General features: G+C 47.8%; 1 protein-coding gene across 1 annotated transcript in view; it reads right to left on the bottom strand.

The window, feature by feature from the left end:
- Positions 1–106: 106 nt before the first annotated feature.
- The window catches only part of LOC121556290 (synaptotagmin-7), a 94,236-nt gene continuing 74,842 nt past the window's right edge, over positions 107–19,500 (bottom strand). Inside the window, exons 7-11 of the mRNA XM_045213890.1 lie at positions 3,479–3,587; positions 1,475–1,739; positions 967–1,136; positions 622–736; positions 107–384 (exon numbers count right to left, since the gene is read on the bottom strand). Coding sequence (XP_045069825.1) covers positions 107–384; positions 622–736; positions 967–1,136; positions 1,475–1,739; positions 3,479–3,587 — 937 coding nt within the window. The remainder of the gene's footprint in view (positions 385–621; positions 737–966; positions 1,137–1,474; positions 1,740–3,478; positions 3,588–19,500) is intronic.

Here is a 19,500-nt window from a genome sequence, read left to right as displayed (position 1 = left end):
ATACACACTGATACACACACACTGATACACACACACAAACACACACTGATATACACACACTGATACACACACACACACACTGGTATATTGTGCATGTGTGTGTGTCTCAGTATGTGCCAGCAGGGGTCAGTGTGGACTGGTGATGTATGTGGGTGGTGGTCTGGGCATTACGAGGGGGCGGTACCTTGCCGATGACATCGTTGCGACTGAGCTTGTCCTTGTCCATGACGGTGATGATGATGGTGGTCTCTCGGAGCACGTGGGCAGGGACGTCGAAGGGGAAGGACTCGTTGAACACGGGGTTCAGACATCGCTTCATTGTCACCGTCTTCTTCTTCTCCACACGCTTGTCCTTGTGCATCAGCCACAGCTTCACATAGGGATCTGATGTGGGAGACTTCACTTAAACACAGCCTGCATTCCAAATGGAACCCTAATCCCTATATAGTGCACTTATTTTGACCAGGGCCCATAAAAAGTAGTGCACTATCTAGAACATAGGCTGTCATTTGGGACGCTGTATGGATAGAGAGATACTGAAACCACATTGACACATGTTAAGGTAGACAACAGGCTGTAGCACAGGAAACAGGTGATGACAGAGTACTGTATGTCCTGTACCGGAGGTGCCTCCGATGTCCATGGCTTTGAGGTTGCGGGCTTTGATGATTGTCACAGTGATGGTGTTGGCTTGGGGGTTGTAGCACAGTGACACCAGCAGGTCTCCTCGACTCCCCTGAGAAACACAATGACATCAGCCATTATGACATAACCACTCACCAACCCTCTCTCCCTCCATCTCCTCTATCCCCTCCCCTGTTCGCGCTCTCCTCCCCTCCTCTCTCCCCTTCTCTCTCCCTGTCATCCCTCCTTCTCCTTGTTCCCTCTCTCCTCCCCTCCCCTCTCATCTCCCCTCCTCCGCTGTCCCTCTGTGACTGTCCTTGTCTGTGTGTGTACTCTACTCACGCTGCCGTCGCTGCAGGGCTTCAGCTCCTTCCAGTAGGTCTGCTGGTTGCCCAGGTCCACCTTGTTAAGGGGGATGGACACCTCCCCGATGGGGTCGTTCCTGCTGAAGCGATCGTAATCCAGCACCTGCATATAGAGGGTCCTCTGGATGACCTTCTCATAGGGGAACCCTGGGAGGAACAGACAGATACACACACAGACAGATAAGAGCCTAATATGTGTTGGACAGAGGTTTAGGGAGTACTCTTTAAGACTTTATACAGGATAACCAATAGCCATAAGTCTAGTTATGTGTATTGTTCTAAGACCAGATGCGTGTTTTTTTATAATGTGCATTAGTTGTACTGTAGCTAGAGTATCTGTATCCCAAATGGCATCCTATTCCCTATGTAGTGCACTACTTTTGACCAGGGCCCATAGGGCTGTGGACAAAAGTAGTGCACTATATATGGAATTGGGCGCCATTAGGTACGCATCCTCTGTGTGCAGGGTGATTTCACAGTCTGACCTTCAAACAGGAAGGTCTCGTTCCAGCGAGGGTTGAGGTTCTTCCTCTTGACCTTGGTTTCCAGCTTGTGCTTCTTGTCAGGCAGCAGATAGAGTTTGACGAAGGGGTCTGAGGTGCCAGAGAAGTCCTTGGCGGGAAGCTCCTGGCCCGTGAGGATCTTGACGGTCAGGGTGGAGTCTTGAAAGCTGTAGCCCACACTGAACTGGATCCGGCCCAACTTCTCAACCACAGGCCCTTCTGTGTCCTCTTCTGAGCCTGGAGAGAGCTGGGAGAGAACAGCAGCAGAGAACTCTAATATTTATCCAGCAAATACGATGGTAGAGTCGCAATTGCATACTCCTCGCGTCCTCTCTCCTCGACTCCTTCTCAAAACGCATTGGAGGAGAAGGTCAGAGGGGAGGGACCTCTGGCACTCTCATCCAATGGGTTTTGAGAAGGAGGCGAGGAGAAAGGAGAGAGGACACGAGGAGTATGCAATTGAGATTCTCCCTATGTACACTCAACAACCCTCATCCCACTACCCCCACCCTTTCCCAGCATGGAACACACAGATGAAACACGCTCAGGGACATGGACACCCAAGGTGAACAAGGAGCTTTGTTCCTCATCCACAAGGGGGCAGTCAAACTGCACTTGAACTCACGTGCAATGCCGCCATCATGCTAGCCTAATGTTCAGATAATGTTATGTCATATGTCTGGGCTTTACTAAGCGATAAGGGAGGGAGCGATGGAGGAGAAGGCATATCTGGAGATGAGAGGCAGGAGATATTCTGTGAGTAGAGAGACCCCCTGCCTAACTGGAGCTGGGCCCCGAGGGAGGGAAGGAAATCCAGTTAAAAGGCTGCTATCTGATAGAGAGGGACCAGAGGCTTGGCCCAAGGTGCAGTTCCTGGAATTTAATCTCACATTCTGTATTCTTTCCCACACATCTCGCTGTCGCTATGCCTCTCCGTTCTAAATCTGATCACCTCTCCTCCTTCACTCTCTTGGTGTCTGATGTCTGTCTGTCTTTCATAAACACACACATGCGCACACAGACATACACACATGCACGCACACACCATTTTTGAGACAGCTCTCTCCTGAAATCTGTCCCACCTACAGTTGTCAAAATGTTTCAGGGTCAATCTATTTTTCGTTCTTTTTTATTCTCACGTACTTGTTGCCCAATCTCTTCGCCTGAAACCCACATAACCCACATAGATACAGAACCTCCACCTACACAAAATACAGCCACATTCTGAGCCCACCTACACTATACACATCTCTCCACCCCCAGACCATGTGAGTGTCAGAACACTAAAATAAACATATTATTAACATAATATGCACAAACACCAATCTCTTGTGACAGACTGGCGTAGCTGGCCAGCGCACGCAAGATTTGATTCTGTGTACCGGGATTATGCAAACACACTCACTTTTGTAAACGCAGACAAAACTCCTAAACTCCTGCATAGGTAGTATCACAATGACCCCAAAATAAAAAATAAAACAGTGCCTCAGTGATTTAAAAAAGTTATAGTTATTAACTAGGCCTAGTAAAAGACTTCGACCCACATAGTGAGAGACCAGAGATGGAAAGAGACTGTGGAGAACTGCGGGTCTGATCCCACAGACAAGCCCTGTTGGCTCCCACTCAAAGTGAAAGTATCATCATTAAGCATCACTGGGACCTCCATAACGCAGACATGCATCCCACATAATAACACAGGACCCATCCCCCACCCCCGCCCTGTCCACCCACCACTCACAGCACTGGGTTCTCAGCGTAATTACCAGCTTTTGCTGAATAACGCATATTCTATTGAGTTTCTCCTTTGTGATAGCCAAGCTGGGTTGGGAAATGTCACATAATTAGCATGTTTGTCATTTAAGACAGCTTGCAAATCTAAATTCTGCTACAAGTGGGTGGCGGTGGGTAAACCCATAGACATGCAGAGAGGAGTACAGATGAACAATCATTAACACAGACAGGGCGGGAGGGAGCAGGTTTTCTTACCATGTGAATGTCGCTGGTGGTGACAGAGTTGGCCAGGTCTGTGACGGAGGGGTTCCCGAGGCGGCCTGCCTCATCTGGGGTCTGGCTCCCAGGCTTACCCAGGCTCCTGCTGGAGGGGAGGGACAGAGACACAGTCAGGACAAAGACTGGGAGAGAGGCCAACGGAGCACTAGGAGAATCCTGCTTCTGAAGACAAAGAGCCAGCCTCAGGTCTGTGCTGCAACCTGCAGCGCATCAAATGGCTTCCCACCACAGGTGAGGCTGCAAGGTCTTGTGTCAGATCTGAACGTGACTTATAATGTCCCCAGACTTGGGAGTAACACGGAATGTTAGTGACTTACACTCTCACACACACACACACACACACCTTCACACGCATACATGCACACTTAGTTCCAAACCTTAGTCATTACAAGCATGTAACAGTGTGATAGTTGCGAAACAGCCACAAAAATCGACACAATTAATGAACAAAAGACTAAAAGAGAAAAGACAGGGTGGGGGAGGACTGGGTGTTGGAAACAAAGTGCTCCCAGCCAATATGTTGTAACAGTCTGGTGAGCAGAAGACATGCTGAGCTATAGCAGGTGACACAAGTCAAGACACATAGACAGACAACACTAATTACAGATTAGGCACTGGAAAATGACAAGAGGAAGAGAGAGAGGAAAAATAGAGTGCAGGTGCACTGTAGAAATGGCGGTAGAGGAAGTGAGATTAGGAATGGGTGCTGTGGGAAAGATGAGTGCAGAAGAAGTAGATTTGAAGATTTATCTCAGCAGAGGGTGAGAAAGAGTGAAAAGGGGGGATTTGTCTTTGTTAAGACCAGGAGGATTAACAGAATGAACAAAGTGAGGTTACTGACTCAAATGAACGTGAGACAGAGACAGACACCACAGCCTAGTTCAGTCGAAGCTGGAAGAGAAATAGAGGAGATAGGAGAGCATAAAAAGCCTGGAAACAAAAAAAGAAAGACTTTGTTTTAGTAAAAGAGCACAATAAGGACTAAAGAATAAAGACGAGAAACAGACACGACATGGGCATGCAAAATCAGAGGAGGAGTCAGAGAGGAAGGGAGATGGCTGGAGGCAGTACATCAGAAAGGCTGAGAGGAGAAAGAAGTAGGCGAGCGAGAGAAAAGAGAAAAGGAGGGATAAGATGTGATGTGGGAGGGTGAAAACATAACACACACACAACATGTTAACCGCCAAATAGATACAAGGAACTAATCGCTTGGCTGAGTGAGGTTAATCCCTTTCCAGAGGGCTGTTAGAGGATGTATGTGGGCTGGTTAGCCATATGGGTTATCAAGGAGGAGGGAGGATGGTAACTGTGGTTCCTGAGGTATCAGTAAGTCTGTGGTTGAGGCTACAGATGTCTTTGTCCCTGGTCGTTTGAGGGGTCAGTCACTGTGGTAGGACCGCAGACATATCTCTGTCTGGTCGGGCTCTCTCTGTGTGAAGGGTCAGTCCACAAATGCAAATCCTGTATCTGTGGTTGGTCTGCCTAACACAAGAGAGAGACTGTAAATCTAGTGCGCTGTGTCCTTCCATAAACACTGGCTGGCTGGTGGGATTTCACTTATATACAGTACAACAGAGGCATGCAGAGTTTCACTGTGCCATTATACTCCAGTTTAGCACAGCGCAAGCAATGGCATGCACATACAAAACAATCTCTCAGCTAGTTTTTGCTGCCTGCAGGCCAGATTCTGAGATGTAAGGCCCATAGACTCTGAGAAACGCATGCTGCAATCTAGGGAGGACTACGTGCCATATCATATCTGTCTGTCCAGTGATCCATTTGTTTTCACTATAAGGCACTACATGGATGTTAGACAAGAAGGGGAATGACTAAAGGAATGGGGGTAAGTGGTGTAGCTAGAGTTGCAAAATTCTGGTATCTTTTCCATAATTCCCAGGTTTTCTAGAAATCCCGGTTGGAAGATTCCAGTAATCAGAAGGGAATAAGCAGGAATTCTAGTATCCTCCAACTGGGATTTCTGGAAAACCAGAATTTTGCAACTCTAGCTACACCACTTACCCCCATTCCTTTAGTCATTCCCCTTCTTGTCTAACATCCATTTAGTGCCTTATAGTGAAAACAAATGGATCTCTGAACCCTAGGCGTAGGTGATCAGTGAATAAATAAAAAACAGAGTTGATCCAATTGGCGAGGATAAGACTGAGTTATCCAGATCAGACGGACAAAGAGACAGAACGAGACAGACAGCCAGGGACAGACAGGGACACAGGCAGATAATGGAGTATGTATAGAGTAAGGATGGGGCATCAGACAGAGAAAGACACATACAGTGAATGCAGACAGATATACAGGCAGACAGACAGACAGACAGGTAAGTGCAAGCCAAACAGGTCATATGGATGAGCCTGGTTCCAGGGGGGATCTGTTGATTGGCATAGCTGTGATTGGAGGGGAAAGCTGTCAGGAGGATTCACACCGTAGACTGCAGGGGAGGGGGTTGAATGAGGGGAGACATAAGATGATGGAAGGGGGAGAGGTCAAAGTGCCAAACATCTCAACAACTGATACACCTTGCGTCATCTTCCTTTTATCTTATCTTTACTGAATCGTGTACATTTTCTCATATCCAACATCTCCTGCTGTCCTTCCTCTTTACGCCCTCAGTCCTAATCTATCTTTTCCATTTCTCTTTCCTTCCTTAGTGTCTATGATCTCCCTGTATGCTGATTCATTAAAGGTTGGATATAACCCAAAGCCTGCTGTCGATGTCTAGAGAGCCGTGTCCCACCCACAGGGAATGACTGTCTCAGTCTGATTCAATCAACTTCCTACCATCAAAACAAATGACTACAAATAGGCTAACAGGAGGGACTCCATACATAGCACTCTAACTAGATAGAGTTAGGTAAGGTCATCTTCTCTCTTCTTCCATATGTTACTGTTAAGGCTAACTGATGAGGCTAACGTGGGGCTAATGTGATGCTAACATGTGGCATGGTTGTGTGTGGGCACAGTGAGGGTCATGTCACCCAGCTTGCAGTGGCAGGCAGCTGCCAGAGGTGGCTGATGGAGCCCGGACCAAACCCTGCTGCTTCCCATCCCAGATCACCAGCTAAAGAATATGGGCTGCTCTGTTGGCACGACAACGGCTGGAGAGACAGCAAGCACCTGGGATGGAGGGAGTGAAAGGAGGGTAGGCGTGAGGCGTGGGGCGTGGGGGCTTGGCAGGGGGTCGCAGAGGTCAGCAAACAGGCAGACACATCAACAGCAAGACACAACGGGATTGGAGGACATATGACAGGTGCAGGTGAGTGCCTCCGGGGAAACACACACACTCACACACACACGCGCACACACACACACACACACACACACACACACACACACACACACACACACACACACACACACACACACACACACACACACACACACACACACAGGGGCATGTGGAGGCAGGCGAGGCCTCTACTTCTCACCATGACCTGTGATAATATCCTTATGGAGTGTTACCTGAGCCCAGAGCCTGAGACCAAAGGGAAAAGGGAAGAGGTGGGGACACTCTGCTGCAAGCTGGAGAGAGCACAAGAAGAAACCTCCCCCCGCCCGCCCGCCCCGCTCCCAGTACCCTCCCCTACCCACCTCCCCATGACACCATCCCCATGATTCACTTAAAGACCAATACAAGACACAAAGACACACACAAACAGACAGACGGACAGGCATATACACACAGGCCTCGATCCACTTCCCTACACTAAAACCTCACTCAGCCTGGTATCATACCCTAGTGTCAATAGAGAATAGTCTAATAATAACCAAAGAATAACCTAGTACCATACTAACCTAGTACCATACTGTAGATAGGTGTAGTTAGGTGTGAAGGTCACAGACACTCCCTCAAGTGTAATCACTTTGAAGGTCAAAGATCCTTTGAAATAAACAGACAGACCCTCACTGCTCTGAAGTGTGACCTACTAGTAGGCCAGTGGTGTAGTGCTGCCGGAGCGTGAGGGAGCTCCCTCACTTTTTTCAATTTGAGAATAGACAACGCTGGTAAACATATTTCTGGGAAAGAAAATTGAAGCTGAATCAATGTCCCGCAAGATCACATAATGATTCATTTGTATTTTACATAACATAACTGAATCTAATATCATAGCATAGTAGGCCTATAACATTACTGTTACACAAAAAACACCTCCTCATTTCTAATGACATTTTAGGATGGTTAGCTGAAGTCACATTTACTGTCACGGTTCCCTAAGACCGAACCCAGAAGCAGACCAGGACAAGGAGAGTTGAACGAAGGTGAGTGTTTATTTACAAGTTCAATAGTGATGCTGAATAATCCAGGGAACAGAGCGGGCGGCGTTGATTAGTTGTTGGGGGTGCAGTGGTTGATCCCATCCTGGGTCGGCAGCCGCCGACCACCAGGCAGAGGTTGGATGAAGGTTCCGGACGGGTGACTGCAGATGGAACAAAACGGGGGTGAGTAAGCAACAAACCAACAAGGTGCAAAAACAACAAAACTAACGCTAGGCTCTAAGACTGATACTCTGGTAAACCTACTGTTCATGGCTAACGATCCGGCAGGAACTGGATGTTAGGCCAGAGCCTAAGAAGGGTGATGATCAGGACCAGGTGTGCAGATTGCTGATGGGATACAGGTGTGGAAATCAAGAGAGCTCCCCGGAGCGTTCCCGAACCCTCGGGAAACTGGAGATCACGACCAGAAAAACTAGTCACCAGACAGGACCCGACTCAGACTGCCGGGATCGTTACAGTACCCCCCCTCCGACGAACGCCACCGGGCGGACTCCCCGGAGCGCCAGGATGGAGGCGGTAGAAGTCACTGATGAGGTCAGCATCTAGGACCTGTCGCCGCGGAATCCAACTCCTCTCTTCAGGACCATACCCCTCCCAGTCCACGAGATACTGGAAACCCCGGCCCCGCCGTCTGGAATCCATGATGCGACGCACCGTGTAGGCAGGACCACCTCCGATCATCCGAGGAGGAGGAGGAGGAGGCGGAGGGAGGCAACAGAGGACTGAGGAAAACAGGCTTGAGGCAGGAGACATGAAAGGTGGGATGGACTCTGAGCGTCCTCGGGAGTTTGAGTCGAACTGCCACCGGATTGATCACCTTCTCCACCACAAACGGACCAATGAACTTCGGTAACAACTTCCTAGACTCAGTCCGTAAAGGAAGATCCCGTGTGGCCAACCAGACCCTATCTCCGATGGTGTAGGTGGGAGCGGGGATCCGGCGACGGTCGCCTGGAGCTGATACCGGTCCGAAACTCTAAGGAGTGCTTTTCTGGCCCGATGCCAGGTCCGGTGGCAACGACGAATATGGACCTGAACAGAAGGCACTGAGAGCTCCTTCTCCTGAGAAGGGAACAAGGGAGGTTGGTAGCCATACAGGCACTGGAAGGGAGACATCCCAGTGGCAGATGTAGGGAGAGTATTGTGGGCATACTCAACCCAAGGCAACTGAGAGACCCAGGAGGTGGGGTTGGAAGAGGCCAGACAGCGTAGCGTGGATTCCATCTTCTGGTTGGCTCTCTCCGCCTGACCATTAGATTGGGGGTGAAAACCAGATGTGAGACTGACTGTAGCTCCAATGGCCAAACAGAAGGACTTCCAGACAGCAGAGGTAAACTGAGGGCCACGGTCGGAAACGATATCACTGGGCAACCCGTGGACCCTGAAAACCTCCCTAACCAGGATCTCGGACGTCTCCGAGGCAGAGGGAAGCTTGGCAATAGGCACAAAGTGGGCGAACTTGCTGAATCTGTCCACGATAGTCAGAACGACCGTGTTCCCCTCAGAAGCGGGCAACCCAGTGACAAAGTCCAGGGCCAGATGCGACCATGGTCGCCGGGGAATAGGAAGGGGGGTGAAGTAGTCCAGAGCTGGGCCGATTGGTACTCTTATTCTGCGCACACACTGGACAGGCCGCAACATAACCCCGAGTATCCTCGGCCATGGCAGGCCACCAAAACGTCTGCGAAGAAACGCCATTGTCCGAGCCACGCCAGGGTGACAAGCCATCTTGCTGGCGTGGGACCATTTGAGGACAGCAGGACGAACCGACTCAGGCACAAACAACCGACCGGGTGGACCGTTACCGGGACCGGGCTGAGTCCGAAGGGCCGCCAGCACCTCCTCCTCAATCTTCCACGTTACTGCTCCCACGACGCAGTTCCGGGGAGAATTGTCTCGGTCTTGGACCCACTCTCCTCCGTCTTGGAGAACATCCGGGACAAGGCGTCCGCCTTGCCGTTCTTAGATCCAGGTCGGAACGTCAGGGAAAACTTGAATCGTCCGAAAAACAACGCCCACCTGGCCTGACGGGAGTTGAGGCGTTTAGCCGATTGCACGTAAGCAAGATTCTTGTGGTCAGTCCAGACAATAAACGGTTGCTCCGCCCCCTCCAACCAGTGGCGCCACTCCTCCAAGGCAAGTTTCACCGCGAGAAGCTCCCGGTTACCCACATCGTAATTCCTCTCCGCAGGCGAAAGGCGACGAGAGTAGTAGGCGCAGGGATGGAGTTTACTGTCCGTGGAGCATCGCTGCGACAGGATGGCGCCAACTCCCACATCAGACGCGTCCACTTCAACGACGAACTGACGGGCCGTGTCCGGTTGAGAGAGAATCGGTGCGTTGGTGAATCGCCTCTTCAAATCCAGAAACGCTCGATCCGCCTCCGGATTCCACTTGAAGGTCCTGATACTGGAAGTCAAGGCAGTTAACGGAGCGGCCACACGGCTGTAATCCCGGATGAATCTGCGGTAGAAATTCGCAAACCCCAAAAATCTCTGGAGCTGCAATCTCGTACCGGGCTGGGCCCATTCCAGAACCGCTCTAACCTTCTCCTGGTCCATCCTAATCTCTCCCCTGGAGATGATGTACCCGAGAAAGGATGTCGTGTGGGCGTGAAACTCGCACTTCTCGGCCTTCACGAACAGGCGATTCTCCAACAATCGCTGCAGAACCTGCCGGACATGCTGGACGTGGTCGGAAGGTTCCTTCGAGAAGATCAGAATGTCATCCAGGTAAACAAACACAAAGAGACCGATCATATCTCTCAGGACGTCGTTCACCATACTCTGGAATACCGCTGGAGCATTGGTCAGTCCAAACGGCATCACCTGATACTCGAAGTGACCCATCGGTGTATTGAAACCCGTCAACCACTCGTCCCCCCTCTCTGATCCGGACCATGTGATACGCATTGCGTAGGTCTAGCTTGGTGAACACCGTAGCACCCTGTAAGGAGTCGAAGGCAGAACTCATCAAGGGCAGGGGATACTTGTTCTTGACCGTGATGTCATTCAACCCCCCGATAATCAATACACGGTCGAAGAGAGCCATCCTTCTTACCCACAAAGAAGAATCCTGCCCCCAGGGGTGATGACGAGGGACGAACGAGACCAGCAGCTAGGGACTCCTTGATGTAGGTCTCCAAAGCCTCACGTTCAGGTCGGGAGATACTGTATAACCTTCCCTTGGGGGTAGACAGCTCCAGGGAACAGGTTGATGGCACAATCATATGGTCGGTGGGGAGGGAGTGACAGAGCCTTCTGCTTACTGAAAACTTCCCCAAATCGTGATATGTCTCGGGAACCAGGGACAAATCTGGGGGTTTAGCCTCAATCACCTGACTGGGAACCGAATGGGGGCAGGCAGTCTTGAGACAGTTAGCATGACAATCAAGGCTCCAACTCGTTACCTTGCCCGTCACCCAATCGAACGTGGGATTGTGTTCCTTCAGCCAGGGGTATCCAAGGACCAGAGGAACCTGGGAAGACGGCAGAATGAAGAATGAAATCATCTCAGAATGATTCCCCGACAACCGCATCTTAACCGGTTCAGTCCTCATCGTGATACGTGCCAGACTACTGCCGTCCAGAGTGGTAGCTTCAATGGCTTCCGGCAATTGCTCCTTGGAAAGCCCCAGCTGTTCCACCAACTCGGCATCTAGAAAGCTTCCATCGGCACCTGAATCGATAAAAGCGTTAATCGCTAAGCTCTGATTCCTGTTCATAAGGGTAGCCGGGAAACGGGGTCTGACAGAGGTATTGAGAGGTCGAAACTGGCTCGCTAAAAGTCCTCCCAACTTTAGCGAGCCGCGCAGTTTGACGACCCGACTGGAACCTGAGAAGCTGATCGGTTGGACGGAGCCCATTGCTTCTCCCTCCTTCGCTCTCGGACTCGATTATCCACCCGAATAGACAAGGCTACCAAGCTGTCCAGGTCACTAGGCTCCGGATAGGAGATCAACTCATCCTTGAGCTGCTCCGACAGACCCTGGTAAAAGGCCGCTTGCAGAGACTCCTCGTTCCACCCACTCTCCACAGCCAACGTCTTGAACTCGATCACGAAGTCGGCCACGCTGCGAGTTCCTTGGTGAAGCGAAAACAGGCGCCTAGCTGCGTCCCTCCCTCGGACGGAATGGTCGAAGAGCTTCCTCATCTCGGCCGTGAACCCCTGGTATGAAGCCATGCAGGGGTCTTGTCGTTCCCAAACGGCTGAAGCCCACTCCAGCGCTCGACCACGCAGCAACGCAATCACAAAGGCTATCCTAGCCTTGTCTGTGGCATAAGAGTAGGGCTGTAGATCGAACACTAATCCACACTGCATAAGGAAGGAACGGCATCTTCCCAGCTCCCCCTCATATCTATCCGGCGTCGGAACCTCGGGCTCACGGAAGGACACCGCTCCAGAAGCGGCAGACGGAATGGGTGAAACCGGTAGTGGATCCTCCACCGGAAACTTGCGCTGGTCCTGGACCTCCATCAGACCGGTAGAGAGGTTCCGAACTGCCAACGCGATCTCCTGTAGCTCCGTGCTATGATGGCCCAACATCTCCTCCTGATGGGTAATGGCATGGCGAACAGAGTCCAGGTCCGCTGGGTTCATTACTGGCCGGATCGTTCTGTCACGGTTCCCTAAGACCGAACCCAGAAGCAGACCAGGACAAGGAGAGTTGAACGAAGGTGAGTGTTTATTTACAAGTTCAATAGTGATGCTGAATAATCCAGGGAACAGAGCGGGCGGCGTTGATTAGTTGTTGGGGGTGCAGTGGTTGATCCCATCCTGGGTCGGCAGCCGCCGACCACCAGGCAGAGGTTGGATGAAGGTTCCGGACGGGTGACTGCAGATGGAACAAAACGGGGGTGAGTAAGCAACAAACCAACAAGGTGCAAAAACAACAAAACTAACGCTAGGCTCTAAGACTGATACTCTGGTAAACCTACTGTTCATGGCTAACGATCCGGCAGGAACTGGATGTTAGGCCAGAGCCTAAGAAGGGTGATGATCAGGACCAGGTGTGCAGATTGCTGATGGGATACAGGTGTGGAAATCAAGAGAGCTCCCCGGAGCGTTCCCGAACCCTCGGGAAACTGGAGATCACGACCAGAAAAACTAGTCACCAGACAGGACCCGACTCAGACTGCCGGGATCGTTACATTTACAGTATTATCTCATGCAGCCAAAAGTCAACTGCGCGCGCCACTAGGCAGGTTATACTGTATGCTTTGATTGAAACAAAATACAAGAAAGGCTAATAGTTTGTTAAAATCATCTGCTCTAATTCGCTTACAAAACAGTAATTGAAGAAGCTCTAAATGCATATTCCCATGAAACTGATTGAGATCAAATAATTGGTATGGAGACACAGTTTGAACATTTGACCAGTAAAACGTGAAGAATGATCATTCACCATTGACAGTGATGATGGCCTATTTTGAAATTAGATATGCCTAACTTGGTGTTCTCTCTGCATTTTGGGGTAGGGCCCGTAAGTAAGCATTTCACTGTTAGTCTATACCTGTTGTATACAAAGCATGTGACGAATAAACATATAAAATATACAATTTTCTTGAGACAATATGTGTGGGCATAGGGCAGACGTTGCAATTGGAAGATGCATTTTAATATTCAATAGGCTATATCTGTTGGTACAAACTTGGATTGAGAAATTATGACATAATGTTTTTACAAATTGTTTCACTCGCACACCTAAACAACAGCACTACACCACTGTAGTAGGCTAACATTGCGGAAGGTTATGTGTGTAGTGGACTGCTGTAAACATCATAGGAGGGCTCTGATGGGCTCTGAGTACTGATGGGAAGCCAGCGAAATATGAGCTAATGTACAGTAATGACTTGTCCATTGATATGAGGTAGTGTAAAGTAAAGACTAGTTCATTGCTCTCTTTCCCTCTCAAATTCAATGGTTATATAATTTATCCTTTAGGGGTTGGAGTAACCATGGTTACCAAACTGTACCGACGGTTGTATGGTACCGTGATGATATTTTCTAGGGGTACGGCCGGGTAACCATAACCTCCCATAAGGAAGTAATAGAATCCAAGGCAATCTAAACCTCCTGTGGAGCAGGGACAGGGACAGGGACAGTAGGCCACATTGGCAAAACATCAGGGGGTGATCTTTTAACCTCTGTCATCAGGCACTTTGACCTCAGTCATGCCTACTCATCCTCTCTCCATAACCAAATACCGCCGTGCCCCTAGGGAGGTGAAGATGCCATGGTGCAAACAGCTGATTCACTGTAAAAGTCTATAGGAAAACTGTAGAATCATCCCCAGCTGTACCCTGCCCTCACACAACAGGCTCTGACAGAACATTAACCTTCTCCTGGACTAACTCCTCTGCCCAATCCCCTCGCAACACCTCACACTGTTATAGAACAATGACTCTCCCCTAAGAGATGCTATACATTTTGGTATTACTATTCCGAATTTTAGTCTGGTCTTAATACAGCAATGACAAATGATATGCACTGTCACACACATGACATAATATGACTAATACCGAAACACAAACACACACTCACTACTTTAGATGAAATACATCCCCTGAGGATTGATGCTGTAATCCATAGCCAGATCCTGACACCTGAACCCTGACCCTTGACCCTGACCTTAACCCCAGGTCAGAGAGCCTAACCTATCCTCCCATTCATTAGACCCAGCAGCAGGTCCCGTCCCAGGAGAGAGAGAGGGGACTTTTTCTCACTTGCTCAGGGACACCATGACAAGCTGAGAAAGAGACGTAGAGAAAATACAAAAATAACTCCTGCATATTTACTGTCAACGTTTCGGTGTACAACCTTTTCCAAAATTTTTCAAGGTCTTGAAAAAGGTTGTGTACCGAAATGTTGACAATAAATATGCAGAGGTAAATTCGTGTATGTTGGAGTTATTCATATTTTTTCTACAATGTTTACTTTGGTGCCGTAATTCCCTGCCCCACAAACAAGAAAAGCATAGTAGTGTTAACTCTCTTCTAAAGGTGAGAAAGAGAACCTGGACCTGATGACATACTGTGAAACAAAGATATTCTAATGTGCATATCTCTGTATATTGTGATGCAGGGGAGCATACAATGTTATGTCATCTACTAGATATATGCCTTTAGACGCTTCCTGATTTTCTGAAAGGGGCAGCAATACTAACAAAGGATGCCCTGAGACTTCTTGAAGTGTAATCAACCGGATGGAAGGTGAGTGTAGTGGGGAAAGATACAGTAATTTAACAAAGGTAGATTAAATACGAAATGGAAATGATGAAGTGTCCCTCATCTCTAACACTGAAAAAAAATCTTCCATTATATGGAAGTTACATGGAAGTTATAAACAAATAACTGCGTAGCCACATACAGTTGAAGTCGGAAGTTTACATACACTTAGGTTGGAGTCATTAAAACTCATTTTTCAACCACACCACAAATTTCTTGTTAACAAACTATAGTTTTGGCAAGTCGGTTAGGACATCTACTTTGTGCATGACACAAGTAATTTTTCCAACAATTGTTTACAGACAGATTATTTCACTTATAATTCACTGTATCACAATTCCAGTGGATCAGAAGTTTACATACACTAAGTTGACTGTGCCTTTAAACAGCTTGGAAAATTCCACAAATTGATGTCTTAGCTTTAGAAGCTTCTGATAGGCTAATTTACATCATTTGAGTCAATTGGAGGTGTACCTGTGGATGTATTTCAAGGCCTACCTTCAAACCCAGTGCCTCTTTGCTTGACATCATGGGAAAATCAAAAGAAATCAGCCAAGACCTCAGGAAAGAAATTGTAGACCTCCACAAGTCTGGTTCATCCTTCGGAGCAATTTCAAAACGCCTGAAGGTACCACGTTCATCTGTACAAACAATAGTACGCAAGTATAAACACCATGGGACCACGCAGCTGTCATACCGCTCAGGAAGGAGACGCGTTCTGTCTACTAGAGATTAACGTACTTTGGTGCGAAAAGTGCAAATCAATCCCAGAACAACAGCAAAGGACCCTGTGAAGATGCTTGAGAAAACAGGTACAAAAGTATCTATATCCACAGTAAAACGAGTCCTATATCGACATTACCTGAAAGGCCACTCAGCAAGTAAGAAGCCACTGCTCCAAAACCACCATAAAAAAGCCAGACTACGGTTTGCAACTGCACATGGGGACAAAGATCTTACTTTTTGGAGAAATGTCCTCTGGTCTGATGAAACAAAAATAGAACTGTTTGGCCATAATGACCATCGTTATGTTTGGAGGAAAAAGGGGAAACCTTGCAAGCCGAAGAACACCATCCCAACCGTGAAGCACAGGGGTGGCAGCATCATGCTGTGGGGGTGCTTGGCTGCAGGAGGGTCTGGTGCACTTCACAAAATAGATGGCATCATGAGGAAGGAAAATTATGTGAATATATTGAAGCAACATCTCAAGACATCAGTCAGGAAGTTAAAGCTTGGTCGCAAATGGGTCTTCCAAATGGACAATGACCCCAAGCATACTTCCAAAGTTGTGGCAAAATGGCTTAAGGACAACAAAGTCAAGGTATTGGAGTGGCCATCACAAAGCCCTGACCTCAATCCTATAGAACATTTGTGGGCAGAACTGAAAAAGTGTGTGCGAGCAAGGAGGCCTACAAATCTGACTCAGTTACACCAGCTCTGTCAGGAGGAATGGGCCAAAATTCACCCAACTTATTGTGGGAAGCTTGTGGAATTGACCCAAATTAAACAATTTAAAGGCAATGCTACCAAATACTAATTGAGGGTATGTAAACTTCTGACCCACTGGGAATGTGATGAAAGAAATAAAACCTGAAATAAATAATTCTCTCTACTATTATTCTGACATTTCATATTCTTAAAATAGTGGTGATCCTAACTGACCTAAGACAGGGAATTCTTACTAGGATTAAATGTCAGGAATTGTGAAAAACTGAGTTTAAATGTATTTGGCTAAGGTGTATGTAAACTTCCGACTTCAACTGTATGTGAAAAACTGACATTTTCCGATGTTAAATAATTCATTGTGTTCTCTACTTTAATGCAATGGAGTTAGAGTTCATGGAGTTAGAGTTCATGGAGTTAGATAGAGTTAATGGAGTTAGATAGAGTTAATGGATTTAGATGGAGTTAGATAGAGTTAATGAAGTTAGATAGAGTTAATGGAGTTAGATAGAGTTAATGAAGTTAGATGGAGTTAGATAGAGTTAATGGAGTTAGATAGAGTTAATGGAGTTAGATAGAGTTAATGAAGTTAGATGGAGTTAGATAGAGTTAATGGAGTTAGATAGAGTTAATGGAGTTAGATAGAGTTAATGGAGTTAGATAGAGTTAATGAAGTTAGATGGAGTTAGATAGAGTTAATGGAGTTAGATAGAGTTAATGGAGTTAGATAGAGTTAATGGAGTTAGACGGAGTTAGATAGAGTTAATGGGGTTATATGGAGGTGGAGATGTTGAGTTTGGTAGAGCAGAAAATCTTTCTGTGTTCTCTCGATAATATCATTCATAGCAGGCAAGCCTCCATGAGATATGAATAATATGAGCATCTTCATAGTATTATTGGAGAGAAACAGTGGTGCTTCACTGCAAAAACAATTGACTTGCTTAAGTATCAAATACAGGTCCCCAAACAGGCTGAGCCCAAGCCACGTTTTGCATTTTGATTACATACAGTGTACATGAATCTCTTGAGTGTCTCTTTTCCTGTGTGTATGTGTCCCCAATCCTTTTTCTCCATCTCCATATATGTGTGTGAGAGTGTGTGTGAGTGTGTGTGAGAGTGTGTGTGTGTGTGTGTGTGTGTGTGTGTGTGTGTGTGTGTGTGTGTGTGCGCTGCCCACGGGGGGAATCTCATTCTCCTGTTGTGATATTCAGCAGTGATGCAGATGTAACCCAGCCAGGCTGCCTGGGCAGACAGTCATCCACCCTGACAGAGGACCGGAGCTCTGACATCATCCCATCAGAGCGCCAGTCAACACCCCCAGGGGAAGCACGATTAGATGAATAAAGAGATAGAGACTTAGAGGGAGGGAAAGAAAGGGCTGACAAAGGGAGGGGAGGTAAGTAAAGGGTTAATAAATCAATTAGATAAAGGGAGACTGCATGAGAGGCAGAGAGAGACAGTGAGAAAGAATGAGAGATGAATTGATGAGAGGAGGCGGGGCTGGTGTTGTAGAGGGCAGCATGATGGAGGGAGGAGATGGAGGTGAGGTGGAGTGGGAGTGAGGGGTGGGTTCTAATGATGGGAGAGGGGGTGGAGGGGTGAAAACATGAGAGATGAGGGCTCAACAGGGGGACCTGGCTTGGAAGGAAGCGTGTATCCATAAATATACAGTATATGGGGCATGCTGATCATACAATGCCCCAGGAGAGCAGCGCAACACAATAACAGGTCCCCAGGCTGTGATGGATGAGGCCTGAGCCCTGAGCCCTGGTGTCAGCCCACTCAGCGCAAACATCCAACAGGGACAAATCAGCAGGCCACCTCCCCCCGCACCAGCTTAATACAACTAATGGAGCCATCTACTATATGTTGTCCAGCGAACTGCTTTTTGAATACTTTTCTCCAACCTGAGTCTGAGTCATCCAGATTGGTTGGCACCCCTGTGAATGCTGGTTGATGCTTCAACTGATCTTTAAACTCACTCTTATTGCACAAACACATAATAAAGTAAAGAGGTGGTAAAGTGATGTAATTTCCTCCTCATATCTCACTTAGATATTTATTAAGGTGAATTTATGCAGCGCTTTCTTCCACACAGGATTTCCGAAGCAGATTTCTCACTGTTTTTCATCAGATTATATAACTGCGCTTTCCTTTAATCAACTTTGTGTTCCGACTCAAACGCCTCAGCAAGGCATGGTGAATGACTTCCAGAGATGGAGCTGACATTTTTCTTTAAAAATGCCTCTTTTGTGCTGACCTATATTGCTGTTCCCAGCCAATCAAGTTTCCCTGAGCTAGTTCCATGGAGACCGTTGCCAAGCCAGGAGAGTAATTATAAGGCTTGAGTTTGATTAAAGGCCAGATGAAGAACCTCTAGCTCCTAGGAGTTGGTGGTCCAGGCTCAAAGCGTATGGAGCGTTGAGCTCCTTATGTATGTCTTCTCTGTGTGTCTGCGTGTCTGGGGGCTAGCACTGTCATGCTACAGCAGCTTTTATTTCTCAGATGGTAATGATATCGAGCTGCCATGATAAAGCTACTGTATGTTGGTGGGAGGGTTAGTCCAGTGACTCCAGTCAGCCGTGAGGCTTAAGGCCTCTGACACAATGGACCTCGGCCACCAGTGCATGACTCGATGACCACAGCTTCAATACCCAGCTTTAAGGTATAGCCTACAGAATACTGTATTTACTCTATGGACCGAGTTTCTACAATACAAACACTTTCTGGATCAGATATCATATCTGTAAGAATGGTATTGTCAGAGAACAGTACAATGCGCAATAGAAGCAGCTGTAGTATTATGCTTTAGAGTCAGACAACATTGGAGTCAGACTACTTTGTGGAGTAATATCTCAGCACAAATTTTTCCAGACTACTAATGAATACAAATGACTTCCAGGATAATTTCATTGTTTTCCTCCCTCATCTCCTTGTGGATAGAGCTTGGTTATCACTGGCTTTAGAGTTGTGCTGTAACACTATGATTCGTTTCTAATTGATCTGCCAGCGCAAAAAGAAACAGAGATTACGCTGCCT

The sequence above is a fragment of the Coregonus clupeaformis genome, unplaced genomic scaffold, assembly GCF_020615455.1.
Source record: "Coregonus clupeaformis isolate EN_2021a unplaced genomic scaffold, ASM2061545v1 scaf0168, whole genome shotgun sequence".
Lineage (NCBI taxonomy): Eukaryota > Metazoa > Chordata > Actinopteri > Salmoniformes > Salmonidae > Coregonus > Coregonus clupeaformis.
Note: the sequence above shows the minus strand (reverse complement) of the source record. Positions and strands in the feature narration are given on the sequence as shown.